At 41.3% G+C, this 24,780-nt stretch overlaps 1 protein-coding gene across 2 annotated transcripts in view; it reads left to right on the top strand.

Moving 5' to 3' along the window:
• The first annotated feature begins 8,991 nt into the window (after positions 1–8,991).
• Positions 8,992–24,780, top strand: part of ELAVL4 (ELAV like RNA binding protein 4) — an 83,768-nt gene continuing 67,979 nt past the window's right edge. The window contains exon 1 of one of the 2 annotated variants that reach the window (XM_065673376.1): positions 8,992–9,090. In XM_065673376.1, coding sequence (XP_065529448.1) covers positions 9,073–9,090 — 18 coding nt within the window. In that variant the 5' untranslated portion in view covers positions 8,992–9,072. Of the gene's footprint in view, positions 9,091–10,127; positions 10,204–24,780 lie in introns of those variants that run through there. The other variant, XM_065673377.1, reaches the window with a different exon arrangement.

Raw genomic sequence — 24,780 nt, 5'->3', positions numbered from 1 at the left:
TAATCCAAAGGGTTTGCTGTTGGTGCTTTTGCAAGGATGACAAAATTTTCTCTCTCTGTTTTGGGGGGGATTTAAGGTAATGTAGATGTTACTTGAAACTGTAAAATTTTCAAAGAGAAATGTTATTTTCCTATTGATGAGGAATCCTTAACCTTCCATTTTATAGATTAGTTTCTCAGAATAAGTAGGCTTTTGTGTTTCTTATTCTGATTCTGTATGTAGCTTTTTCAACAGAAAGAAGTTGTTGTAGATCTGTCAGCAAGGCTCTGGGAGTAGGAGGATGTTTGGATTTCCGGCATATTGCAACGCAGTTCTTGGCCACCAGCAAAGCTCTGTGTGTGAATCTCATTTTATATCCGTTGTTTGCAATACCACATATTTTAAGAGACATTTGAAATAGTCTCTGTACTCCTAATCCTAGAAAAGTAATCACAAATCATTCCCTAAAGGAAACCGAGAAGGCAGAATACCTACTTTTACGTAGGTCACGTCATGAGAGACTGTGGATGAAATGATGCTGTTACAGAAATGGAATTAAATCTGTTGTATACTGAACAATTTCAGGCTGTATTCAAAGTTCTTAGCTCAAATCAGTCCATTGTTTGCTATGTTTGTTTTTTCTTTCCAGATTCAGATGTAACAGTATTTTTAATGACACACTTTTTGCATTAAAACATCATTAACCAGCTAATTTTATTACTCAAATTATTAATATTTTAAAATGTGTATTTTTGCAGTGCAGAAATCTGACACAGTAAATGATGAACTCTGTGACTGCTAATTAGTTTTAGACCTGGAAGTATATGGAGCTCGTCCCCAATTCATATTTGCATTATTCTTTTCTCTGAAGATCACCTGAGTCACCACTCCCACTACTTCTCCTTCTTTTCCATCCTCGACCAATACATAGAAAACATCATTTCCCCAGCCAAGGCATATGCAACAGCCTTCAGAACGCATCAGGATAGATCCTTCCTCAGTTGGAGGAATCACTGTGTTATCAGTATGAGGTCCTGCCTGCCCTGGGCAGCATAAAACAAACTTGGGATTTCCAAACATTTTGCCTTCTCCGGCAAAGGTGATTTTGTCATGTGTTAACTAATACATTATAAACACAGCTTCTCCTTTCACTTCCTGTGCTCTTTCATAGGCAGGCACTCAGCTCCTCACAACCTGCAGTGAAAATTCAGTGGGTGACCAGAGGCTTTAGCAATCTCTACACAAAACAATGAATTGAAACCAGTCCTTTCCATTGTAAATAATTCCAGAATAAAAAAATAACTAAGAGCTGTGTTGACAATGACTTAGGAGTGCAAAATACTGTAACTGTCTGCATTCTGCAGTGTTAACAGGAGTTAAAACTTGGTTTAGTTATTAAAGTAATCAGGTATGAATCAAAGAAACCTCAGGAGATGCTGTTGTTGAGGAAGCAGATATTATTTTCACACAAACAAGCATTTTTCTCATCCTAACTTCATCTTAATGGGTATACATCTTTAATAAACAAAACCATTATTTTGAATTGTATCAAGAAATTTCCATCTTTAATACTGCTCCAACAAAAAAAAAATATACTGAAATGCTAAAAGCATTTTGTTTTTTTACACACACATCCAGCATTGCCATAATGCAATCTTGTAAATGCCAAAAACGTGGAACCATGATCTATAATTTTAAAATGCCAGTGATTTCCAAGCTGTCACTGATCTTGGAAAATTTCCCCAGTAGCATGTGGAGATCAATAACTGTTTATAGACTTTTTAGTCCCAGTTTATAGGGAATGTGTAACTATGGACTATGTCAAATCTCTTAACTGAAAAGTGAAAGACTTGATTTCATGCTTAAAACTACCCAAAAGCCCATAATGCTAAAGAAAGGCAAGAACGATGATCCAGGGAACTGGATCAACAGGCCAGTCAGTGCCTGCTTGCTCTCTGGAATAATAATGGTGTGAGTGCAGCAGCCATTTCTGAGGAATAAAGAAATGAAGGTGATAAGAAACAGTGTCCAGCATGGATTTCCCGAGTTTGCCATGCTTGACCAAGCCTAATTACCTTCAGTGATGAAATGGCAAGATGTGCAGACAAAGGAAGAGCAGTAGGTGTTGCCTACCTTCACTTCAGAGAGGCTTTCAGCATGTTCTCCCATAGCACACTTGTATCCAAGTTGGAACATCACCATGTGGATGGGTGGGTTTACTGCTAGATGGGTGAAGATCCAGCTTTATGGGCACAACAGGCTAATGATTCGTATTCCACTAGACAGCTGGTTACAAGTGGTGGTCGTTGGGAGTTTACCTTTTGACCTACAACACTGAGTATCTTTATCAGTGGCTTGGAGGAGAACACAGAGCACGACCTGGTCAGGCTTGCAGAAGGCACTGAACTAGGAGATGCCATCAGCACTCTGAAGATCAGAATTGTTATTTAGGGAGATGTACACAGGCTGGAGGAACGGGCTGACAGGAACCTCAGGAAACTCAACAAGGATATGTGAAAAGTCCTGCACCTGGGACAGGCTAACCCCCTATGGTGGTACAGGATCAGACTGTATGGCTGAGAAGCAGCTCCACAGAGGACATGAAGGTCCTGGTGATGTTGTAGACTACACCCAAGTCAGCAGTGCACTCCAGCAGCAGTGAAGGCTAACAGTGTATTGTGCTCTACCAACAGGTGCATCAACAGTAGGTTGAGAGAGATTTAATTATTCCCTTTCCCTCTGTATTATTCAGGCTGGTTTTGTATCTGGAATATTATGGGGGACCCTGTATATGAAAGAGATTCTGATAAGAGCATTAAGCAGACAAGCACTGAGATGATTAGAGGGCAGGAGCACTTGCTCTTTGAGGAAAGCCTGAGAGACAAGGGCTTACTTATTCTTGCTTGCTTTTTGGAGAAGAGCCAAATTCCAAAACACCTAAAACCAACCAGCCCGTACTTAAGAAGAGGTGACCAAAAAGATGGAGCTAGGCTCATTACTAAGGTGCAACTCGATAAAGCGGAAAGTAATTAAATAAAAGGCTACTTAAGACTGGAACAGGTTGCCCAGAGAGGCTGGGGAGTCTCTGTCCTGCCAGGTTTTCAAAATTTCATTGCAGCAAGGCCTGAACAAACAGATGTGTTTTCAAACCGATGCTGACCCTGACGTGAACAGGAGCTTGCACTAGAAAACCTCTCAAGGTCCCTTCCAACCGAATGATTCTATGATTCCAAGTATATGTAAGAGTCTTTTCAAAGTTCCCATCCATCCCATCCTTAGGGATGTCACTTTACATGTGTAGTTAAGGGCTGATGTCAAAAGAAAGTAAATTAACATGTCCTCCTCATCTTTTATCTTAGAAGCAGGTTTAAGATCAATATTCTGTGTGTGCTCATCCTAAATTCCACTCCAAGGTTAATGCATCCTATTACCAGAAAATACCTTTTACTCACTATTTTTCCTTCCTTGCACATGTACCCATGTGAAAGTGGGGAAGAATTTTGTTGTACCATGGACCCTTTCTCTTCTGGATCCGGATGGTTTTCTATTTGATACTTTACAGAAGAGGTACTGAAAAACAATTTTATCTTTGATTATGTCTCTTTACAGCTTATTCATCAATGGTTTTCATTGTTTTAGATCAATTCTTTTCTATGCTCATCCATTTCTCTGTCTTCTGTTTCATCTGATTTTTCATCAGCTGAATCTTTGCCCTGTGTAATTGAAGTACGAGCTGTGGATTAACACGCATTGCTGTGTCTGTAAGTCCACAATTCCTGAACATTAACTGGGTAAGAAGCTGTGATGCACATTGGTAACAAAGCATGCTATATGCCAACACTGTGAACAAATGTGAATTCTTAACTGTTCTCATGAAACCCAAAACTGAATTACTCCAGTTAATGAAGGAAGACATACTGGAACTAGAATCCTCTTCCAACTTTAGGTTTCATCTCTTTACAGTTAAATTCACACTGTAAAATCCCTGGCTAGCAAGCAAAACATTGCAGGCAATCCTCAAAATCATAGAATCATAGAATGGTTTGGGTTGGAAGGGACCTTAAAAATGAACAGTACTACTGTTCAGTAACAGTAAATGATTACACATTCTAAATGTGATGGTATTTAGCAAATACTGGAAATGAATCATATATATTCTTCCCAATTCCTTTTGTAAGAGCATGTAAACACCTTAAAATGTGCAGTTTCATATCCGAGGTCTTATATCCAACATTATGAAAGACTGCCCTAAAGTATTTAAACCTTGTGCTGTATCATTAAGCTCTAAGGAAAACTTACAAACATACAAAATTAAAGTGGCCACTGGAATTCTTTGGCTTTTGTGCAAGTGACATAAAATGGCATTTCTAAGATACGATAAATACACAAAATTATTAAGCATTAAAAGAGCTAGGAGCCTATTTGGGGGCAACAATGGCATGCGTTGGTGGCTTTGCCACAAACTAAAGCCAAAACCCAACTTGTTTTAAATCACATGAGAAATCCAATACTCTTTCTGAGGTGCAGTACTGTGTGTATATATAAATAGAAGAAACAGTTTAAACCTGCAACAAGGAAAATATCTTAAAAGTCCAGAAAGGTAATAAACAAGCAGTCCTTGTACTTTATCCTTATTCTTTTTCTACTCCTGGCTGTGCAAATCAGAAAAAGTAGAAAGTTGAGGCAGCAGTGGAAGACTCACCAAAATATATTTCAAGAAGAAAAAAAGATACTCAAATTGGTACATAAAAGATCAATAATGTTATACTGACTGGCAAGCAGAGTGAATATGAAGTCATGTGGCTCTGAGGCCTGATCTTTTAAGCTGCTCCTAATTAAATGCAGCTTTGCTCCTACTGGATGCTAAGAGCTTTCCAGGTTAGTGCCTGTATTAAATGAAAATTAGATGCTTAATCTGTATGAACGTTGCAAGTTGATAGAAAAAAAGATAATGTGTGAAGTCTGTGTCAAAAAAGAATATTGCTGATTCATTCCAATGTGCTTAGACATTCCTGAACTCCAGTGTTTCATCAGTACCTCATAGTATAGGTCATAATCCTTAGCAGATAAACGCTTAATCCAAGATAAATCGTAATAAATCCAAATGAGATTAGACCTTTACTGACATATTCAACGAGCGGTGTAAAAACATGTTTGAGTGACTGTGATGCAGCAGTGGGAGTCACTGACTCAATTATGCTCAGAACTTCAGAGAAGGTGCAATAATAGTTAAAAGAAAAGCAGAAATTTGCTGGCAAGAGCCACTCAGGGGGCTCTTCTCCAGCCTCACTTCTGAACAGTATTCTTCTGATCTGTGAGTCTTCACAGTTTAAATCAGTGCTCTGTCAAAGTCACCTACTTTCTGAAACAAATGTTTTATTTATCTCCTCCTCCCCACTCCTACTATTCTGAATCTGAATAAAACCTGCAGGAGCCTTAAGGCTAAATCATTCAGGGGATCCACTGGCACTTTCATTCCCTCTGTATTCAGTAGTTCAGGGTATCTGGATAACTTGTCAAGTATTTAAAATAAAGCACATCTCTGCATAGATCTTTAAGAAATCAAAAAGCCATGTTAAAATTAATAGTGCTATGACTAAAGGCATTATGGTTATAGCTGGACAGTAAGACTAGAAAAACAGTTTGGTGCTAGAATCACAGATTGCTACACAGGTCTGGAAGCTTTACCTGGAAGAAATTTTGTCCCTCTTTATTTGTGACACAAGTATAACCCCTTAACCTGCCAACTGTACACACAGCTGTGAACAAAAAGCTGCTGCCTTGAGGCAGAAGCATTTCAGTTACATTTTAAAAAGGTTTTTTATTCTGCAATAATGAAACTTCCAAGAAATCCTAATAAAAAACCCCAATGTTGCCTTACATTGCTCAGTTAGGGGGGAAAAAATCACTATAGAAAATTACTAAATTGTAACATGAATTAAACTAAACTTTGGAATGAAGCTGTGTGGGTTCCATTAGTATTACTAAGCACACTCAGAGTGGTGATCCTGGGACACTGGCTTTGCGGGAGTTTTGACGGTGTGAGGAATTAAAAGCTGGTATCTGATGTCCTCAAAGCCTTTGATGTGTTTATAGCTTTTACAGGTCAGTTGCAAAGATAAGCTTTGTAATGGCTTTCTACACTTACCTTGAAAAAGCACTTACACTCTTTCCATTGCTTAAAATAAATCTTCTGACATTTGCTATTTATTCTAAAAACAGCGGTGTACATTAACAATATATTGATTCAGAATGCTGTATTCTGAACAGATCTACTCACTGTACTCTTAACAACACCATGAAGCTCTCAGATTTTGTCGCCATCTGACTTTAGCTACTCCTGCTGTTTCATCATCAAGTAAAACAAGCAAAACTGTGCCTTAGGTGTTACGATTCTTACAGTGATTGAGGTAAGCCAGCTTTCATGAGGAAATCACGCCCCCTCCATTCAGTCCAGGTTTCTAAACTTCTGTAGATCCTGCTGTTGGCTGCTCCCGGTAGACAAAGAAACAGGGCAGACTGTGGGAGGAGTAACGTGAATTAGGTGCTCAGGTGGAGACAGATGCACAGACAAAGCAACACAGGTGCTTTTCTGGTTCACGTGTAGGATGAGCGCTCACTTCCTTTGAGGCGTCACATCATTCTCATTGCCTACAACATACGGCTCATTTTTCTGACGGAGAAACGTAAGTTCTTATTTTAGAAGGCACTCTTGTGTTTGGTTTTGTCATGTAATAAGGTATGAAGTAACATCAAAATGAACTAAATATTTTCTTTGTGTAGCACATGTCTGAATCATGCATTAGCAGTATTCAGCTAATGTGTCCTGGGTTCAGCAGTAGCAGTCATTTTTCTCAGTCTTAGCAGCTGGGCTTAAACCACGACAAGCTGTAAGAAACATCCACTTTTCTTGGTACTTGGGAGGATCTACATAGAATTCTCTTTTCAGAATAGCATGCCACATAATCATCATTAGTTGTGGAACAACTAATGATCTTCTGCTACACCCATGGTGAAATACTTGCATGGTACCCAGATCCAGTAGGAACTATAAAATGCTTTATACATGTATTTTGCATATTTTTTTATCCCTCCCCCCCCCCCCCCCCGACCTAATAAATGTAGCCAAATAACTGAGTGCAGACTCAGTATACTGCAAGTGAAACTGTGTAAGAGATGTCATTTTCTTTAGGTCTACAGAGCTTCAAAGTGAACTGCTTTTAGAAAAGCTGTTGTCTAATGGGGTGATACCTTATCATTTAATGGCTTGATGCCCTTTTCTTCACTGTTGTTTGGAGCTAGACTTCTCAATTTTTAGAAATATCAATACCTCTTCAAAGGAAGGCTGTAAGTCAGCAGGGATTTCTGCAATTCTCTCAAAACACACAGATACGGTGCACCTACAGGTTCAGCAACACTACTTCGGTACAGTGAGATGTAGTTCTCTATCAGCACACTGTTTCGGGGTAGATGATCTTTAACACAGGGTGCACTGAGGACATCAAACTTGTATTCAGGAAAAAAAGAAATAACATCTGAATTTAGCCTTGTCTGGATTTCTGACAATCACATTTTATCTCTGCTTTTCAGCGTAACTTACGTATTTCAGGGGCTGCCTGCACAAAGTATATCACAGGTCCTCTCTGTGATAGTGTGTCTCTAAAACAAGAGGATTTTGACCAAACTAATAGACAGATGAAGCCAAACAAACAAATCCCTGCTATGCTAATTTCTGAAACAGATGGCTCTGATCCAGTATTTGCTAGCAAATGTAATTCACTGTCAATCTAGCACAGAATCGTGTATGTCTTTCTGTCATTCTGTATGTATAGCACATAGGGAGAAATCTGGCTCAGGATACTCCACCCACAGCTAAAATTATAACACAAAGAACTGAAAATCAAAGTGCATAAACAAGCACAAATTCTGGTGTCCTTACTGGAAGCAGAGATTAGACCACTGTTTTGAAGTTGCAGGTACAGATCTTCAAAAGACCTAAAGATGTTAGGGCTATAGTCTTCCCTCACTTTGTGGTAAAAATTCCCTTGAAATGAATGCAAGCTGTAGACATGGGTTGCAGCATAAGAAAATACCAGGGTGAACTATCCTGTAAACTTTTAACTTTCTAGAAACCAGGGTTTTTTCTTAAATGCCTGAGATTTTGTTACCTTTAATTCCTTGGAAAATAAAAAAAAAAAAGATAAAAATGTAAGTTATTTCGCATCCAGCCTCCTGACCAGGCCATGCAGTTGAAGCTGTGGGTCTAATTCAGCTTTCTGAGACAGGCTGTCTTTGCTGCTGGTGTATCTTCAGCTAAATTTAGCCTAATGTTAAGAATGACCTACACAGCGAGGAAATAAACTGTTTGAAAAAAATATAGGACAAAGCATATGTTTAAGGGAAAGCTTCCCACAATGTTCTATTTGTGGCACACGATCATACATTTGTGTCACATCATCTTATCCTTTCCCTGAGCATTGATTGAAAAAGAGGCTTTTTAACCTACTCAGAATTCTTCTTCGTACATCTTCACCGGCGAGGTTCACGGACCCGGTCAGGAGCTGGGGGTGGGGGGAAGCATCTCCGAGCACGAGATCGGAACAAACCCCCTCCTGCCGGCTGCACCTTATTTTCACCTCCAAACCCTGAGGCACCTGGATGCGCCGCGGCCCCGGCAGGGAGCGGAGCTGCACACACCCGCTGGGTACGTTACCCCGGCTCCGGTCCTTCCTACTTCACGCACCCATCCGCGGAGGTCACCCCTCCGCGGAGCTCACCGTCCCGCACACAGGTACCCCTATCTCCTCACCCTCCCTAACCGCCCCACTACCTCCCCTCTCCCCATTGCTGAACGCGCCCGTTTGAGAATAAAAAGCCATTTCCCGGTCACCCTACCCGTCCGCCCCCCCCCCCCCTTCCACCCGGGCGCTGCCGCCGCCAAGATGGCGGCGCCGCCTCACGCCGCTCCGTAGAGCCGCGCCGCGCCGTGCCGCGCCCCGCCCGGCTGCGCGGGAGACCCCGTGGCCGCCGCCGCCACGTGCTGCCGTCGCGCGCTGTCCGGCCGAGCGCCTGTGCTTGGTACCCCCGCGGAAGATGCGCGTCCAAGCCGCGGTGAGGAAACACCTTCCTCCTTCTCTTCCTCCTCCTTCTCCTTCTCTTCCTCCTTCTTCGGTTCCACCGGGCGTGGAGGGGTGCAGAGGAGAGCGGGATCCCCTCTGCACCGGCAGCTGCGGAAAGGGAGTGTGGGGGAAGCGGGTGGGAAGAAAGGGATATTCCGGGATCGCTGTAGAGAAAGGGAGCAGGAGCCTTTTGCTTCCTCTGCCCCCACTCATCCCCTCCCCCCCCCCCCCCCCCCCCGATATTATGGTATTCCCTAGACTAGCGTTTTTGGAAGGAAAATAACAGCCCCCGGGGTGCTGCGGCTTCGGTAGCCTCCGCCGCCGCTCTGGAGTGCGGGCAGAACTCGGCGGGGGGCTGCCTTTGCCCTGACGGCCCTTAATGGCCGGGTGAGTTTAGAGCCTTGATGGCATCAACTGGGTACCAACGAGAAAGAAAGGGTTAAATTGGCCGGTGTAGTGGGTGTGCTGATGGTTTCTATTGCAGAACGAGTGTACATGGCAGAGTTGAAGAGTCTGAGGTTCAATCTAGTTTACTGTGATTAGTGCAGTAGTGATGGTGTTAATTATATACCTATGAGAGTATAGTTTTAGTTGCGTAATATTTATTATGGAAGTTAGCACTTGGTTTAGTGCTGATTGCATTTATTTTCCTGCAGTGGACTGATGGTATTAAATATTCCAAGGTATTAAAAAGGTAGCTATGATGTAGTTGAAACGTCTGTTTGCTTCTTATTCTAGGTAGTATTAAAAATATATATTACTAAATATGTTTTGTGAATGACAACGTGTGTTGAATATATTTCTCTAAATACTCTCTTCAAGTGCTTCGTAAGTGTGATGGCCTCTCTTGGGTAAGAGGTGTAGGCTTGTACTGGCTCTGCAGACTTTGAAGTAGAGCTGCCTCTGATGATAAATCATCTCCAAACGTTGCCAAAGCAAGGGTAGGATAATTCATATTGCATTACTTGTCGCATTTGTTTATTGGTTCTTAAGCAGGTCTCTCCCACTGGCTTCTTCGGTCGTTGTGCACAATGGCACCCTCAGCTCCGTTTAAAGCTTCTATTGTCGTCGTGTTAATAGAAGGTCACATAATACTATTTAACAGGTACATTCGAGGTTTTGTTTTGTGCCAGCACTTGGCTGCTTCTTGTAAAGAGGGCCAGGGAGAGCAGTTGAGATTTTCTATATATGTATAAATGTATATTTATAAATATAAAGCAGGTCCTTCTTTCTTTTCTTTTTTTTTTTTTTTGTTTAAAAGCTCCAGAATGATATTGGAAGCCTTAAACAAAGCCCTGTTCTAGTGGTTGTGAGGAGCAGAACTTGCAACTTAAACAGAAATGAAACTGATAGTCTAATTTTACTATCCACACCAAGTGACATATAAAATAGCAAGGAAGCCTAAATGGTGAAAACTAAATCAGGTTTTTATATTGGGTAATGTTTGAGGATGTTAGAGGATTATTGCATTTACTTTGTTGTTAATATTCGGAGATGTTTTAGGAAAAAGGGAAGATAAATCATACCAAAATAATTTAAATGACACTTAAAAAAATTAATCAGTTACAGTGTGAGGCTTACTGCTATACAGAGGAAGAAGCCCTTGCACAGAAAGAAGCTCTTTACTTCACCTGTTGAATCCCTCTGCCATGCTCAGGGACACCTTGCACTAAACCATGTCACCCGACTCCGTCTAACCTGGCCTTGAACAGTGCCAGGGATGGAGCATTCACAACTTCCTTGGACAGCCCATTCCAGTGCCTCACCACCCACACAGTAAAGAACTTCTTCCTTATATCTAACCTGAACTTCCCATGCTTAAGTTTGAACCCATTACCCCTTTTCCTATCACTACTGTCTTTAGTGAAGAGTCCCTCTCTGGCATCCTTATGGGCCCCCTTCAGAAACTGGAAGGCTGCAATGAAGTCTAACTCAGACCATAGGAAGTAAAAGCATGTATCATTACAGGATGAAAACTCAAGAATCCTCTCGAATTAAACCTATTATAGACTCACAGCTTTCACCAGTCGATGACAGAAATTCAGATATGCAAACAGACCAATAGACTAAAGTATGAGGTTGATACAGTCTGAAACTACCCATTATGTGTAAAAGCAGTTTCAAAAGATGGAAACAAAGATGAAATTATGTGTAATTTTAATCTTAAAAAAATATTTTAGCCTTCATTAAGGAAAGCAATTTCAGTAGTCATGACTGAAATAGTGAAACTGTTCAAGAAGGACAGGGAATTGCTTGAAGGAGTCCAGCGCAGAGCCACAAAGATGATTAAGGGAGTGGAACATCTCCCTTATGAGGAGAGGCTGAGGGAGCTGGGTCTCTTTAGCTTGGAGAAGAGGAGACTGAGGGGTGACCTCATCAATGTTTACAAATATGTAAAGGGTAGGTGTCAGGATGACGGAGCTAGGCTTTTTTCAGTGATATCCAGTGACAGGACAAGGGGCAATGGGTGTAAACTGGAACATAGGAAGTTCCACGTTAACATCAGGAAGAACTTCTTTACTGTAAGAGTGACAGAGCACTGGAACAGGTTGCCCAGGGGGTTGTGGAGTCTCCTACACTGGAGATATTCAAGGCCCGCCTGGACAAGTTCCTGTGTGATGTACTGTAGGTTACCCTGCTCTTGCAGGGGGGTTGGACTAGATGATCTTTTGAGGTCCCTTCCAACCCTTGGGATTCTGTGATTCTGTGATTCTGTAGGCTAGGGAGTAAGTGCTTGACTAGCTTTGGCTGTAGAGAAACTTGGGAATGGTCTGAGGAAATGGAGATACCTGCATCATTGCAGTTCAGTATTGCTAGTGAGATACATGGAACAGATATGCATGCTTTTATCTGAGTTTTGACACACAGATGACTACTTAGCCATCCACAGGAAGGACTTCTTATATTTTTGTCTCAGTACAAAGAAATGCCTCAAACTTAGTAATTTTAATGACTTCTAAGCAATAGGTGTTTGCAATGGCATTAGTTAAGACTGCTTCATGGATTCAGGATATCCTGGTTTATGTGGAGGAAAAAAAGGTGACACCCTGCAGCCATAATACTCTGAAAGCTTTGTCAGGACAGCAATCCAGTGATGGCCATACAGCCTCTAGTGTTGAAAATGGGCATGGAAAAAACATTGCTGCGGGCAGTGAACTCTCCCTGGGTGGTTAAAGGGTTACGGTGGGTTAATGTGTAGTGATATAACAGAAGAGAATTCTTCTTAAAGCCTGTCAATGTGTATTAAATGTGAGAGCACATTTAAAAAGTAGAGTTTTGGTTCCACATAGCTGCAGAAATAACTTTGAAAGATGTTTCCTGCTAAGGTTTTGCTAAGCAGAAACAAGTTGACTTGTATCTCAATAAGACATTGGGTTTCATGCCAACACTGTGTTGGGGAGAGGCAGGAGTTGTTAATTGTAAATCATTTTGCTGTTCATTTTCTGGGATTGTGGGTAGGAATTCCTTTCTTTACCCATTTTTATTTAGCCTGGGCATACCTGGGGTTCTTACAGCTGGGAGTCAGCAACTCTTTCATTAATTTTCTAGAAATTGATGTGGAGCAAATAAGTTCTTAAATAACTCTGGGTTGTGTCAGCATTTTTCTTTGCTTGTTTCTGTCAGTGTTAACTAACTGGTACTGTTCAAATCAACCTGGTAATAGTCTTGAAGAATGGCAAAAGTAATGAGAATGGATGTATTTTCATGGAAAGGTAGTGTATAAGAGGAAAGAAGTAAAACCTTTAATATTACCAGTTAGATTCCCATTATCTGTAACTGCTTTTTGGCCTTAAGGGAAGTTCATGCCTAACAGCAGAATCTGTGTGAAATAGCATTGTATTTTTATACTGGTCTAGCTGCCTTGATAAAAGAAAGACGTGTAGAGTATAGCATTATTGATGTATCGGTGTATCAGGATGCATTTGTGGTAGCTCTGGATATGTTGAGAATGAATGGAAGGAATGTACAATAATTAGAATCCTGGCCCTGTAAGAATAGTACTGTCTTGAACAGAAAAAAGTGTCTCAAAACTATTGATGAAATATGTCTGTCATAGAAAGTTAAATCTCTCTGGTATTTTCTTCACTTTTTCTCAGTTTTTGAGGAATTTGGGTGGAGGGATCCCGTGTCTGAACAGCAAAGGGGTGCAGACAAGATGTAGGATTAAAGAGCAAGCTAAAAAATCATGACTAAACTCAGTAACAGTGACAAAATAATTGTGGTCACTTCCAATTAGCCTGTTTACTTCACAGTAGCAATTCAGATTTTTCTAAGAAAGTATATATGCTGGTGGGTTTTAATTAGCTCTCCTTGATTTTTTGTACATATCTTAATTAAAAGTTTGGTTGTAGTTGTTAATTATGATGTACTTGTTTAGCCTTTTGTTTAGCCTTTGTTCTGTTCATGAATGCTGCCTTCAAACAGCATTGCTCTTACTCAAACATCTTGCATGATAGTTTTCCTTGGGGGTTATGGGAATGATAATCAGCCTTATGCTTGCTCTGTTTCCAGGTGCCAGTAAGAGAAACTCTTTGGAAACGAGAGCTCAACAAAAAGGCATTTCATGTTCTACTGTGACCCAGTCCAGTTTGTCATTTAAAGCATTAAATTGCCTATCAGTAGCCTGAGCTGGTGGTGAGATTTTCGTGTTTCCCCTTTGGTTGGAGTTCAGACTTCTGTTTTCAGTGTGTTTTTTGGTGTGGAAAGAGGCTTATAGTGGAGGATCTAAATGTATGTTGTACTTCTTGCTGCCTTCTCTATTTTGTCAGTTTGATTTTCTCCCCAAACTGCAGTTAGTATAGCGTAGAAGCATGGAAAACTCTTAACCTCTCACAAAAAGGAATAACATGTCAAGTATAACAGTATATTACTGGATTCAAAAAGCAATTGACTTGTGAACCAGGCTTGGTGAACCATTTTATTCACAATGTCTTTTCATTACTTATTCAGATAATTGATGCAATGTTTGAAGTCCCTGAAGTGCGCAGAAGCATCTGCAATTTCATTGACATAGCAAACTTTTTTTAAAGTAATGCATTTCTGTATCCTCACAATAGAGAAAATATGCAGCCTTTTTTCCAGAATGACTTAAAGTTAATGCATGGAAGATTGGGTTTGGGATTTCCATAAATTAAGGATTTTTCCCACCTTTCAACAGTTGGGTTTTACCACTGAAGTAGTGTTTCTACGTGGGTTTTGTGTGTGTTCACTAACCCTAAGTGTTCTGGTGCTTCCCCCCGATTCTAAAAAGTAGGAATAATAAATGGTATTATTTGTAAAGCTGCTGATACTTCTCCAGTTTAAGAATACATTGAACAGATGCCTCCTATTACCATCCACTTCAGTGTGTTTACTAGTGCTTCATACAGCCTAGGTTATATTCTTGTTTTCGTGTTTCTAAGTGCTCCTATAGCCTCTTCCTCCTGAATGCAGTCAGCTGCTCCCTGATTTGGTTTACATGCTCTTAGTGTCTCCCTCGGGTTCTCTCCATTCACCCGGCTTTCACAACAGTCTCTGCAAGCTTTGTTAATCAGCTCATCCATTTGCATTAGAAGGTGTTTTCTTTTCAGGGCAAGAAAAATTGTTTGCACCCCTCACAGCTTGCCATCATCCCTTAGTTTGGAGCGAATCTGTCCCTGCTTCTTAGTTTGTTATCAAATTTAACTAGAGTACAGCAAGTGATAAAGCCACACTTTTCTGTGCCTTTTCTTTTTGCATGTGTGTCCGTCTTATGTTATCTGGCCCCTTGCCTGCCTTTACAGAAAAAAACCTTGTTTTTTCTTCTTGATTGATTTTTTCCACTTGGCTCCTTTCATCTTCTTCACTGACTAGTAGTTTTGTCACTTCTGGGATTTCATGCACTATTTCCAATACAGCTGACTTTATTTGAACCATTGTCCTCCATACTTCCGTGCGATGTATGGCTGAAGAATCTTTGCGTCTTGCTGCTGTTCAAGTTTCCCCATGTGTTTTAGGTCTTTTTGTATCTTAGGCATGCTGGCTTGCTATAAAATAAATACCTACGTGCTGATGTTTTCTTATGGGTAATATGTAGACAGTGGGTTTCCTGACCTTACCAGCAAGCATGTTCACTGTATATCTTTTTGTGTTTGCTTTCTTTTGTGAATACATAATTTCAATTCTGTTTTAGTGTTTTACACACCAGTTCATGCATTTTGATATCCTTGCCTGTTTCTTTAGCTGTAGTAACCCATGTGACCTTTGGCTGAGCTGTTGCTCATTGATTATGCAGAACCCCACATTCTTCAAGGTGTACAAAAATGGTTATTGCTTAATAGAAGTAATTCTATTGGAGGAACTTCCTGGGTCAAAAGAGAAGGCTTGGCACCCATGAGGCAAAGAAAACTGGATCTGGTGAGTTACCTGGTGGTTGGCCTTGTGTGGTTTCCTGTGGGTTTGCAGCAGGGTGCCTGCTACACAGCTTAGGTGTGTGGATGTGCAAAGAAGGATGTTCCAGTTGCGCTGTAGAGCTGTGTTAAGCACCCATAGCTTTCCTAGAGAGGTTGTTACTGTTTTTAGAGCTGAGATTAGCAAGTTTCATTTACTGAAGTTTTGATATAAAGCTGATATGATACAAAGCCAGTCTGATACTCAGACTCCTGTTTCCAAGTCTGTCACTTGCCAACAGTTCTTAATTGTTGCTCCTCATTCGAGTAGCAGTGTTTTTTTTTTTTTTAATATCTTTTGTTTGGTGGTGTTCCTGGTTTTCTAATAACAGTCGTTATCCTATGGCACTTGTCTGTTGGTCATGTATTCCCTGCTTAATAGCTTTGTAACCTACTGGCATGTCGTGAATGGGTGACAGAAAGGTGGAAGTTTCAAAGATGCTAAACTGCCACAGGCTTTGCAAAATCAAGCATCCAAGAAAAGCCTTAATTTGAGCTCATCCCTTAGATAGAAGGGAATTGCACAGCAGCAAAACCAAACACTGAAACCTCAGAGAAAGCATTGTTTCCACGGCACAAGGCTCCCGCTAGCAGCTTTGATATGTGGGAGATTTTCTCCCATGCTGCGATGAGAAGACATAAAGCACTTTGTATACACTTATTGACATCCTAGGTAGCATCTCATAATCCAGGCAATTTACTTTTTTGGTTGAATCGAGATGCCTGTTTTCTGTTGGTGTTTGCAATGCTAGCCTTTCTGTTAATGTACTTGCTGCTGAATTTAACGGCTTTAAGGAAAACATCAACTTTAATTACGTCTTGGAAGAGTAATTCAAATCCCTCTCCTTGTGAGTTTGCTCTCGCTCACTGCTCCAGAGTATGGTTTGTACTTGGCTCACTGGAGCTCGTCTCAGGCTCTCACGGAAAGCAGAGCTTGTGGCAGCACTGGGACTGCTCTTTGCATGTGTACTTTGACATCGTGGCACAAATAGATGGAAGCGGTCATGGAATCAAAGATGAAAAGAGACTGATAGGGGGGGAAAAGTGGTATTTCCTGAGGTTAGTAGCATATTGAGCAGATTGGTTTGGGTAGCTTGTTTTGCTTTTTTCACTCTTAGAAGGCAGTGTGATATTTGACCAGCAAAGCAGATTCTAGAAGAAACCAGTGCCTAGAAAAAGAGGACTAAACCTGAACATCTGAACTTGCAGAGATATGTCTTGAGCATGACTGCATGAATCACTGTGTGCTGGGGTGTACCCTTATTGTGTTGTAGTGCCTCTGACCTGCGTACATGTGCTGTGTAGGTTGCTCGTGCAGCAGTCAGCTAAGGGATAAGAGTCCTGAGTAGGACCTGTGTGTAGGTAGGTGGAAAGAACCTGCAGGATGTCTACCAGGCAGTATATAGTAGCTTGTCTTGTCAGATGTGTGATACGGAGGAAGGAGCCAGAAGATCAAAAACAACAAATACAGGATATTTGCAATGCAATTCACTGTCATGCTGAGCACTTTCCAGTCCATCAAGTAATTAGACTGGCTGTGAGTAATGTCAAGAGGTTCTATTCTTTCACATGATTTGTGAAACCTTTCTTCTTCCCAGTAAGTCAGAGTCCTGTGATGCCTTAACAGTAGCAGGACAGCCACATTTCCCTCTTCTATCGGTGAGACCTTAGGAGGAAAAGAAGCTGCCATTCCATGTTTCCCACAGGTGGCAATGTGACTGGAGGGGTTAGAAACTTGCTTTCCAGCCCAGATACCTTCCTCTGGCAGCAGAAAGGAAAGAAACTGATGCCAGACATCTCTCTTCTTGTCCTCTGGTGGTACATTGGGATAGATACTAAGTTCAACCCCAGGCTCCATGTGCTGTGACAGTGTAGGTTCTTCCCTTTACACAGATGGTATAGCTAATTAGAGTTCACTGCTGAGCAAAGTTCTGAGTCAGGGTTATTAACGCCCAAAACTAACTAACCTTTATGGAACCATATAGTTAAGAAAAGTCATCTGTACTACTAGGATACTGCATGTAGTATGGACGCACACTGTTTGTGTGCACAGTATCAGCGCATCTAATCAGCCTTACCTTACAAACGTTTGACTCAAAAATACCAACTTTGTCCTTGAGAGGTGTATTGCTAGAGATCATACTGGAGTTATGCAGCCTGTTGCCTGCTGCTTTGTGCACTTTCTTATGGGTAAAGTGGTCTTCTTCCAAAGTGAGAAGCTGGGGGTTTTGCCCTCTCAGCACTAGCCCTGGGCTGAAATGGAGGACCTGGACCAGGGATGAAAGCTGCAGATGGGACTGAGCAAGGCACTGAAGACCCAGGAGCACATGTGACAGTGGCATGGCCCCAGGTCTTCCTCCTTGCTTGACTCCCTCAATCTGATGCTGTTCTTTGTGGATGATTCTACTGAAAACCTGTTTGAAATTGTGCCAGGTTATGTTGCTTATGTAGTGTTCAACGATGCATTTGGGATCCTCTTGTGGCATGGGACTGTCACCAGCTGATGTGCTTTTTTCTCCTGTTAACCTGTCAGCTGTGATGCTCAGCAGTCCTGCTTTAACAGAATAGTGATGATGAGCTTCTGGACAGGATAGGAAAGTGCTGATGAGCAAATTGGGTACAGCAGAGCATCTGGCCTGCCCATCTTAATCTCAACCTTACAAGCAGTCTCTTGTGTAGAAATAATTTTTAAAACACTGCAATCAAGCTTAATGAAGCCTTTACTTTTTTCAGCTATTTGAGAAACCAGAAAAAAACCTAACAGTTTCTGTCACAGAAGCAGCTAGGTTGGAGAAGACCTTTAAGGTCATCAAGTCCAGCCATTGTCCCAGGACTGCCAAGATCACCACTAAACCATATCACTGAGGGCCTCATCTGCATCTGGTCAAAGCACTTACAGCAAGATTGCTGTGTACGCCTATATGGTGTTTTTTCCTCAACAGTCACTTTCAGTATCGGTCTTAGTTTGCATAGTTGATATGACTGTCTGTGACATGGCCTTTTCCTTCCTTCATTACTTAAAAAGCTTTTGAAACTGCAATAGTGTCTAGTTTTAACAGAATTTTGTAATAAATTACTGTTAGGATCTTAGGATACAGAAGGAAAGGTTGGCCCTGCTTTCCACATGGAAAGCAAGTGATGAGATTCAGGGAGTTATTACTCAAGGAAGTTTTGCATCTGTCAGCAGCATGTGCAGAGTTGCAGTCTTTATCGTGAAGGCTTTCGTAGTCTGTGTGTGTCGTGGGCACAGGCCATGTGTGTGAAGGCTGGAGTCTTGAACTTACTAAATCTTGACTGATGCCAGTGGAAAGAGCAAAAGAAAACGTTTGGTGTGTGTAAAGCAATCTGGGTTGCTGAGGAGCATTCTGTGCTAGTAGGTGTTTCCTAAGCATCAAAGTCTTCGTGCCCTAGCATATGGCAGCTGAGAAGTGACAAAGGCAGGAATAGATAAAGCCATGTCATCATCCACCAGCCTGGGATAGTCTCCAAAGCAGCTGAAGAGGGTGGTTTCCTGAACGGATGATAGCACCTAAATAAATGGCCTCATTCACGGCGTTGACCATCTTCCAGTTACCAGTGAGGTCACTGGGAGTAATCAGTTGATACTTTAATTGTGTCTTAAATTTGAATAGTGCCATTAACCTAAAAGGTCAGGAGCTGAAATTTACACTACCAAGCCACATCATTTTGTGATGTGCACCTGTAATATCTGATATTTTGGCAGGAAGCAAAAGATCATCCAGGAAATAGAAACTGAAGGAGGTAATATGGGGAGAGAGACTATACAGGCACGCTGTAGGAATTCCTGCCAGTTGGTGCCAGCAGTTGAAATTTTCTATGTAAAATGATCTGCAGCATCACTGATCTCTGGTTTTCCACAGAAGCAGGACCTCTACCACAGCAGCACAACATCTAATCTTTCATTTGACACCATTTAAAGAGGTCAATATGTTCTTTGCTCACTAGATGTATGTTGGTTACCCATGCTCTCTTGAAACTCTTTTTTACTTGTTACAGGCTCTTGTAGGCATTTGGGGGGCTGTGGAAAATGTTAAAAATAGAGGCCTGTTTGCTTTATTAGGTGAGTTTAAAGTTCCTTCATTGTTCTATGTCAGAAGAACAATTAAGTTTTATCTGAGCAGAGCAGAGCGTCCCTAGATGCAGGTTACAGTGCATCCAGTGATACTATTGAAAGAAAGATTGTTTGTTGTTGCATTGGGGAATCCTTATAAAACATCAGGAAAACTGCCTGGAAGAATATAAATGTGTTCAGGCATTGGAGTGAAATATTCTTAAACGGCAGGGTGATGGCCTGTAGCTGGGTAGGTTTCAGAGTAGCTGTTTTGATGTGATTGTTGCTTTTCCCAACAGTCATAAATTGGATGTATTGGAACCCTTATTTCCCCCCACACACCCTCGAGGCTTCTGCTGGCTGGAGTTAATGGTCCCGAATCAAAGCTTTTGTAACCAAAGAGAGAACATCTAGCCTTGCGTTCATGAAATAAACCTTGTTGGGTTTTTTCTTTTGGTAAGATGCATGTGTGGTTTCCATGTTATTGGGCTTTTCCTGTGTACAGACCAGCACAGTCCTGCAAGATCTGCTTTATGTAGTCGTATCCCATGCATTCAGCATTGGCATTGTGTCTCAGTCTGCGATCCGATTCCCTGGACTATCTAAAGCTCACCTTCCTTGAATTGCTACTTGTACTTACAGACAGCTTAAGACCACATTGTGGTGGTAAGAGCCCCCAGGGTGCAGAAGTTCAGGTGAACTTGCATCTAGGTGAGCATCAGCTGGAGACCATCTGCCTTGGTCACCATGGTGGGACTGGTGTGACCGAAGATGGACTTCCTACCTGAGCTATACTCCATCTTGGTCACTGGAGAGCTGCTTTATTCATAGCCAGTGGAATTAAGAGCAGTATTTATCTTGCTCTAAAGGAGATTTCTAGAGCAGGACAGATGAATTGTGCCTTGGAAGTGACCATTTCCCCTGACTGCCTGTACAAGCAGGGTTGGAGAGACTACCTCCCCAGCACATGTGTGACCTTAGTTGTAGTAAATTCATCCATGCTGTAGAGCTCATCCAGTCCCATACAGTTCCTGTCCACAGACTAGAAAAAACAGAAGCATCCTGCTACTGCTTTACCCCTCTTTTACCTGCCTATTGAGTTAAAAGTCAGCCTGCAGTAGTGAAGAAAATACATTCCCTGTGGCGGTGAAACAGGCAGTTCAGAGTGGAGGTAAACTCACTCTTGGTTGCTCACCTGCCAGCTTCTCCAGCTCAGCTGTACAGATGCCTTGAAACCCAAGCACCAGACATTAGTTCCAATACTGATCAGGAAGTTTAGCTTTCAGGTAGTAGTTTAGCTACTACCATAATTTGAGTTTCTTTAAAAAAAAAAGTGCTAAAAGTACCCATTGTTCTTCATCTGCCCTACTTTAAAGGAAGCTAGAAGTCATCAGCTAAGGTGTGTCTGACACTTTGGAACGAGGAGTTTAAAGAAAACCATAAATGCATATGGAAATCTGTGAGAATTAGTTAGGAAGAAGTTAGGGCTTTCTGACCAGCATCATCCAGATCCAAGACACAAGCTCCATGGAACTGTAGAGAGCAAGAAGAAGAGCCACAGATGATTTCTTTATTATTTGCTTTTCTACAGCCCCTTCCTACTTGTGTGTCAGTATGGAGGGTTCAGAGTTAGCACTGACCCTTTCTTAAATATTGCATCTGCTCTCTTTGTTCTACCTTTTACCTTCTTTGTATTTTGTTGTCTTTGTTCTCCTTACTGTTGTAAGATTGTCACCTCTGTAATTTAAATTATACACTAAAGAGCTGCATGAGTCATGTTCATGAGGGAGCTGTTTACCCATGAGTTTTGGGGTATCTTATTGGGGCAGCTTATTTAACCCTTATTTCTTAAGGAGTAAAATGAAACAGGCGTACACAGGAAGCTTCTCACAAGTCCTTACGCTTGCAAATACAGGTGTAAGCTTTGGAGCATGAGGCAAGCTTGATTTATTTAGATAAGCCATTTTAAGCTTTCTTTTCTCTCTTTAAGCACCATGGGTTTGGGGATAGGTTGCATGATAGGCTTGGCCCAGATGTGATTGTGAGCTTTGGGTTTGTTTGTTTGTGAAATTGTAATACTTACTTAGGTTCTGTCTAGTGTTACTGAAATACTGCATGTAAGTGCCAGCTGTTCTAACAAGAAGTAATTGGGACAATTAATAGCTCTTGACGCTTTTTATTGCCTTTATTCTCTTTTGTATCATCCCTGGTTCTGCATCCTTCCTGTGTAATTGCATGTTGTAGGAGACGTAACCCTTCCGCGTGCTGCTCGTAGGTCTCCTGTTATTCCTCCTGTACCTCTTTTCTGATCCAGCCACCTCACATTCTTCCCCAGATCTTTTTGTGATCGCTGTCTCGAAGCTTGGGAACATCAGCACATTAATCCCCCTTTCAGGTTTTTATCTTTGTTCTTGATATTATTTGGCCTGAATACAAGGTGTATAACACGCTGTATTACAGATCGGTTTAAAGCAAATCCGTCAACTGTTCTAAAATTAGGCAGTGCTGGTTGAAAGACCCTGCTCACATTTTTCATGTGGGTTTTTGTGCTCATACATAGGCACATTAAAAATGGCTGAACTCATGTAAATCTCCCTCATAAGTCTAGAGTTCTTCAGTGTCTAGGTCCTTTCATTATTTACAAGTAAATACATTTTAAAAATGCAGTCATAAATCTTTGAAAACGTCTTCATTTGTGCTCAGTTGAAACTTTGCTAACTGTATTATACAAAACTGACAGTGACGTGGAGATGTTTTAACTCTCTAGGTAGGTAGGGCTGAATTCTGCTTGTGGTGATAGGAAAACAAGCTGTAGGATTTAGGATGTCTGTTGAGTAAAAGTTACGCTATCTCTAAATTTAAAGGGAAGAAAATTAGAGGACTGAAAGCTTTGAAATGTATATTCCTGAGCCAAAAGAACTGGGAAAGGGGGAAAAGAATTGCTGGTATATCTTACTATAGTATTACATGTTTACCTTAGGGTATATGCTGCCTTTTGCTTTCAGTCTCACAGCACTGACTGGGGGTTCTTTAAAATGTACTGAAAATTGGACAGACAAGATGTGCTCTGTGACCGAGTGGATGGATGCTGTTTTGCAAAGCATCAGTTAGGAGCCAGGAGAGGAGCATGGAGCCAAGGTCCCAAGGATATTGCTGGCCTTCAGATGTGCTGGGAAGGTGCTGAATCATCTTCTCCAAACCCTGCTTGCATTGTAGATGCTGGACCGTCTCCCTTGTTGTCCTGTACCCTGACATTCACAGAGTACACCTTTACTGTGGTTATTCACATATGTGCATGCCTGAATCTGTGTGGACACCCAGCTTTCAGGTTTGAAGATGAAGATGTGGTTCCTATCACTAAGATTTCTCTTGTCGTTACAGCTATTTACATGTATTCATTTTGTTACCTCTGTGCTGTGGTGTGCCCTGGAGAGTTTTGTTCCAGTCTCCCAATGTTCAAACATAAGTATCCACAGTGGGATTTGCAAATACACACATCTTCGGAAAATTGGTGTGTGATACTTAGAGCAGCTACGCAGCATCCAAATTACACATCTCATAAGGCATGAAAAAGAAAGTGGGCAAGCAACATTAAATAGCATATTTGTGCAAAAGCAGCTGAAGTGTGATTTCTGTGGGAACTGTGACTACTTGTCTAAGCTTCATATCTAAATTCCTCATTTAGTTGTAAGTATATGGGAGGATTTTTTTTGCCTGGTTTTGCATCTCGGTGTCTTTTCATTCCAGACATCTCTAAGGAGCTGGGTCTCGTAACTACTCTTGCTGGATTTTGTAATTCTTTTCTTTCTGAGCACAGATCAAAAAGGTGATAATTTTTCCAGGTATATCTGCGGCATATTTAATCTCCCCAGCATCAGGAGGAATCTCAGTGCACCAGGTAGTACTGAGCATCAGCAGCAGAGCTTGTACAGCTTGTCAGTGGGGTCCACAGCAGGGACAGAAAAGGAGGCAGGGACAGGTTCCTGTGTTCCCAAGAGGATCATCAAATAAAAGAAACTAATAAAAGCTCTAAGCCATGTCAGTCATCTTTTTCACCTACCGTTTCCTAAAAAATTGCATGGTATTTCAGCCCTTTTGTGGGTAGTGTAAGGTTATCACGACTGTGACGTATTTTGTAGTGAAACCTTAAAAATCTGATTCTCCCTCAAATACATGAATTCACTAACCTTAAAGAGCAGTTGCCTGAAGAACATTTTCAGTGTCATGCAATGTTACAGTCTCGATCATCTACTCCTGCTTGATTTCCACAGGGCGGTTGGCAGGGTGTTTTATTTTGCCGGTTGTTTTTAAGCTATTCAGTAGCTAAACAAACTGGTTTTATTTATTTATACATTTGATTGTAATCTGTTCAAATAACAGTAGGAAAAAACTTACTGTAAGGTAAATAACCTATTTAACCATTGTTTTTCCCTCTATGCTGCAGTCCATCCCATCTCCTGCACACACATGCAGAGAATGGCAGTCTGACTAACTTGACTGCTTATTGTGTTGTTTCTGTTTTCTTTCTCGAAGCCTGACTTTGGGTTAGGTGCCATGAACAGTTTGGTCCTGGCTTTTCCATCCAAGTTTGTGACTTTCAGCATCACCAAATTAAATGTTAAGCTTTTCATGTTCCATTGTCATTTCATGGTTTTAAAATAGTTCATTTCTCCTCTGTGTGCTTTCATGAGGGGCTTGCAAACCTGCATGTTCCCTTTTTCTCGCCGTTTCCTGTTCCTTTTTCTTCTGTTGCTCTTTCTTAGTCACGCAGTGAATTTGCCAGGGGTATAGGTGGTGGAGGGTATTTACAGTTATTAAAAGATCTGCTGATGGAAAAGCTATTCGTGAGCTCAGTGTTGTTAAAGGTAATGTTGATGTGATATCTTGAACTGGAGACTGTTTCCGCAGAGGTTCTTGAATTACTGCATAGGGCAAACCCTAGTGCTTGCCTTGTGTAATGTCCTTTCCCAGCCCATTGTCTTCTATTAAATCATTTTGTAGTTCAAATCCATCTTGTACTCTGGCGTGTGTCTCCTTTGTTCCTCATCCACCTGCACCCTCCTGTCTGTCAAACAACAAAATACTCTTTGATCAGAATTAAATATTAACTCCACGATAGGAATGTCTTGGAAAGGAATAACGCAGTTCTAGGCATGAATGTTTAGTCCTCTGGAAGAGTGGAAAATGAGGTGATGGAAAATGC

Source organism: Lathamus discolor, chromosome 3 (genome assembly GCF_037157495.1).
Source record: "Lathamus discolor isolate bLatDis1 chromosome 3, bLatDis1.hap1, whole genome shotgun sequence".
In the NCBI taxonomy this organism is placed as follows: domain Eukaryota; kingdom Metazoa; phylum Chordata; class Aves; order Psittaciformes; family Psittacidae; genus Lathamus; species Lathamus discolor.
Note: the sequence above shows the minus strand (reverse complement) of the source record. Positions and strands in the feature narration are given on the sequence as shown.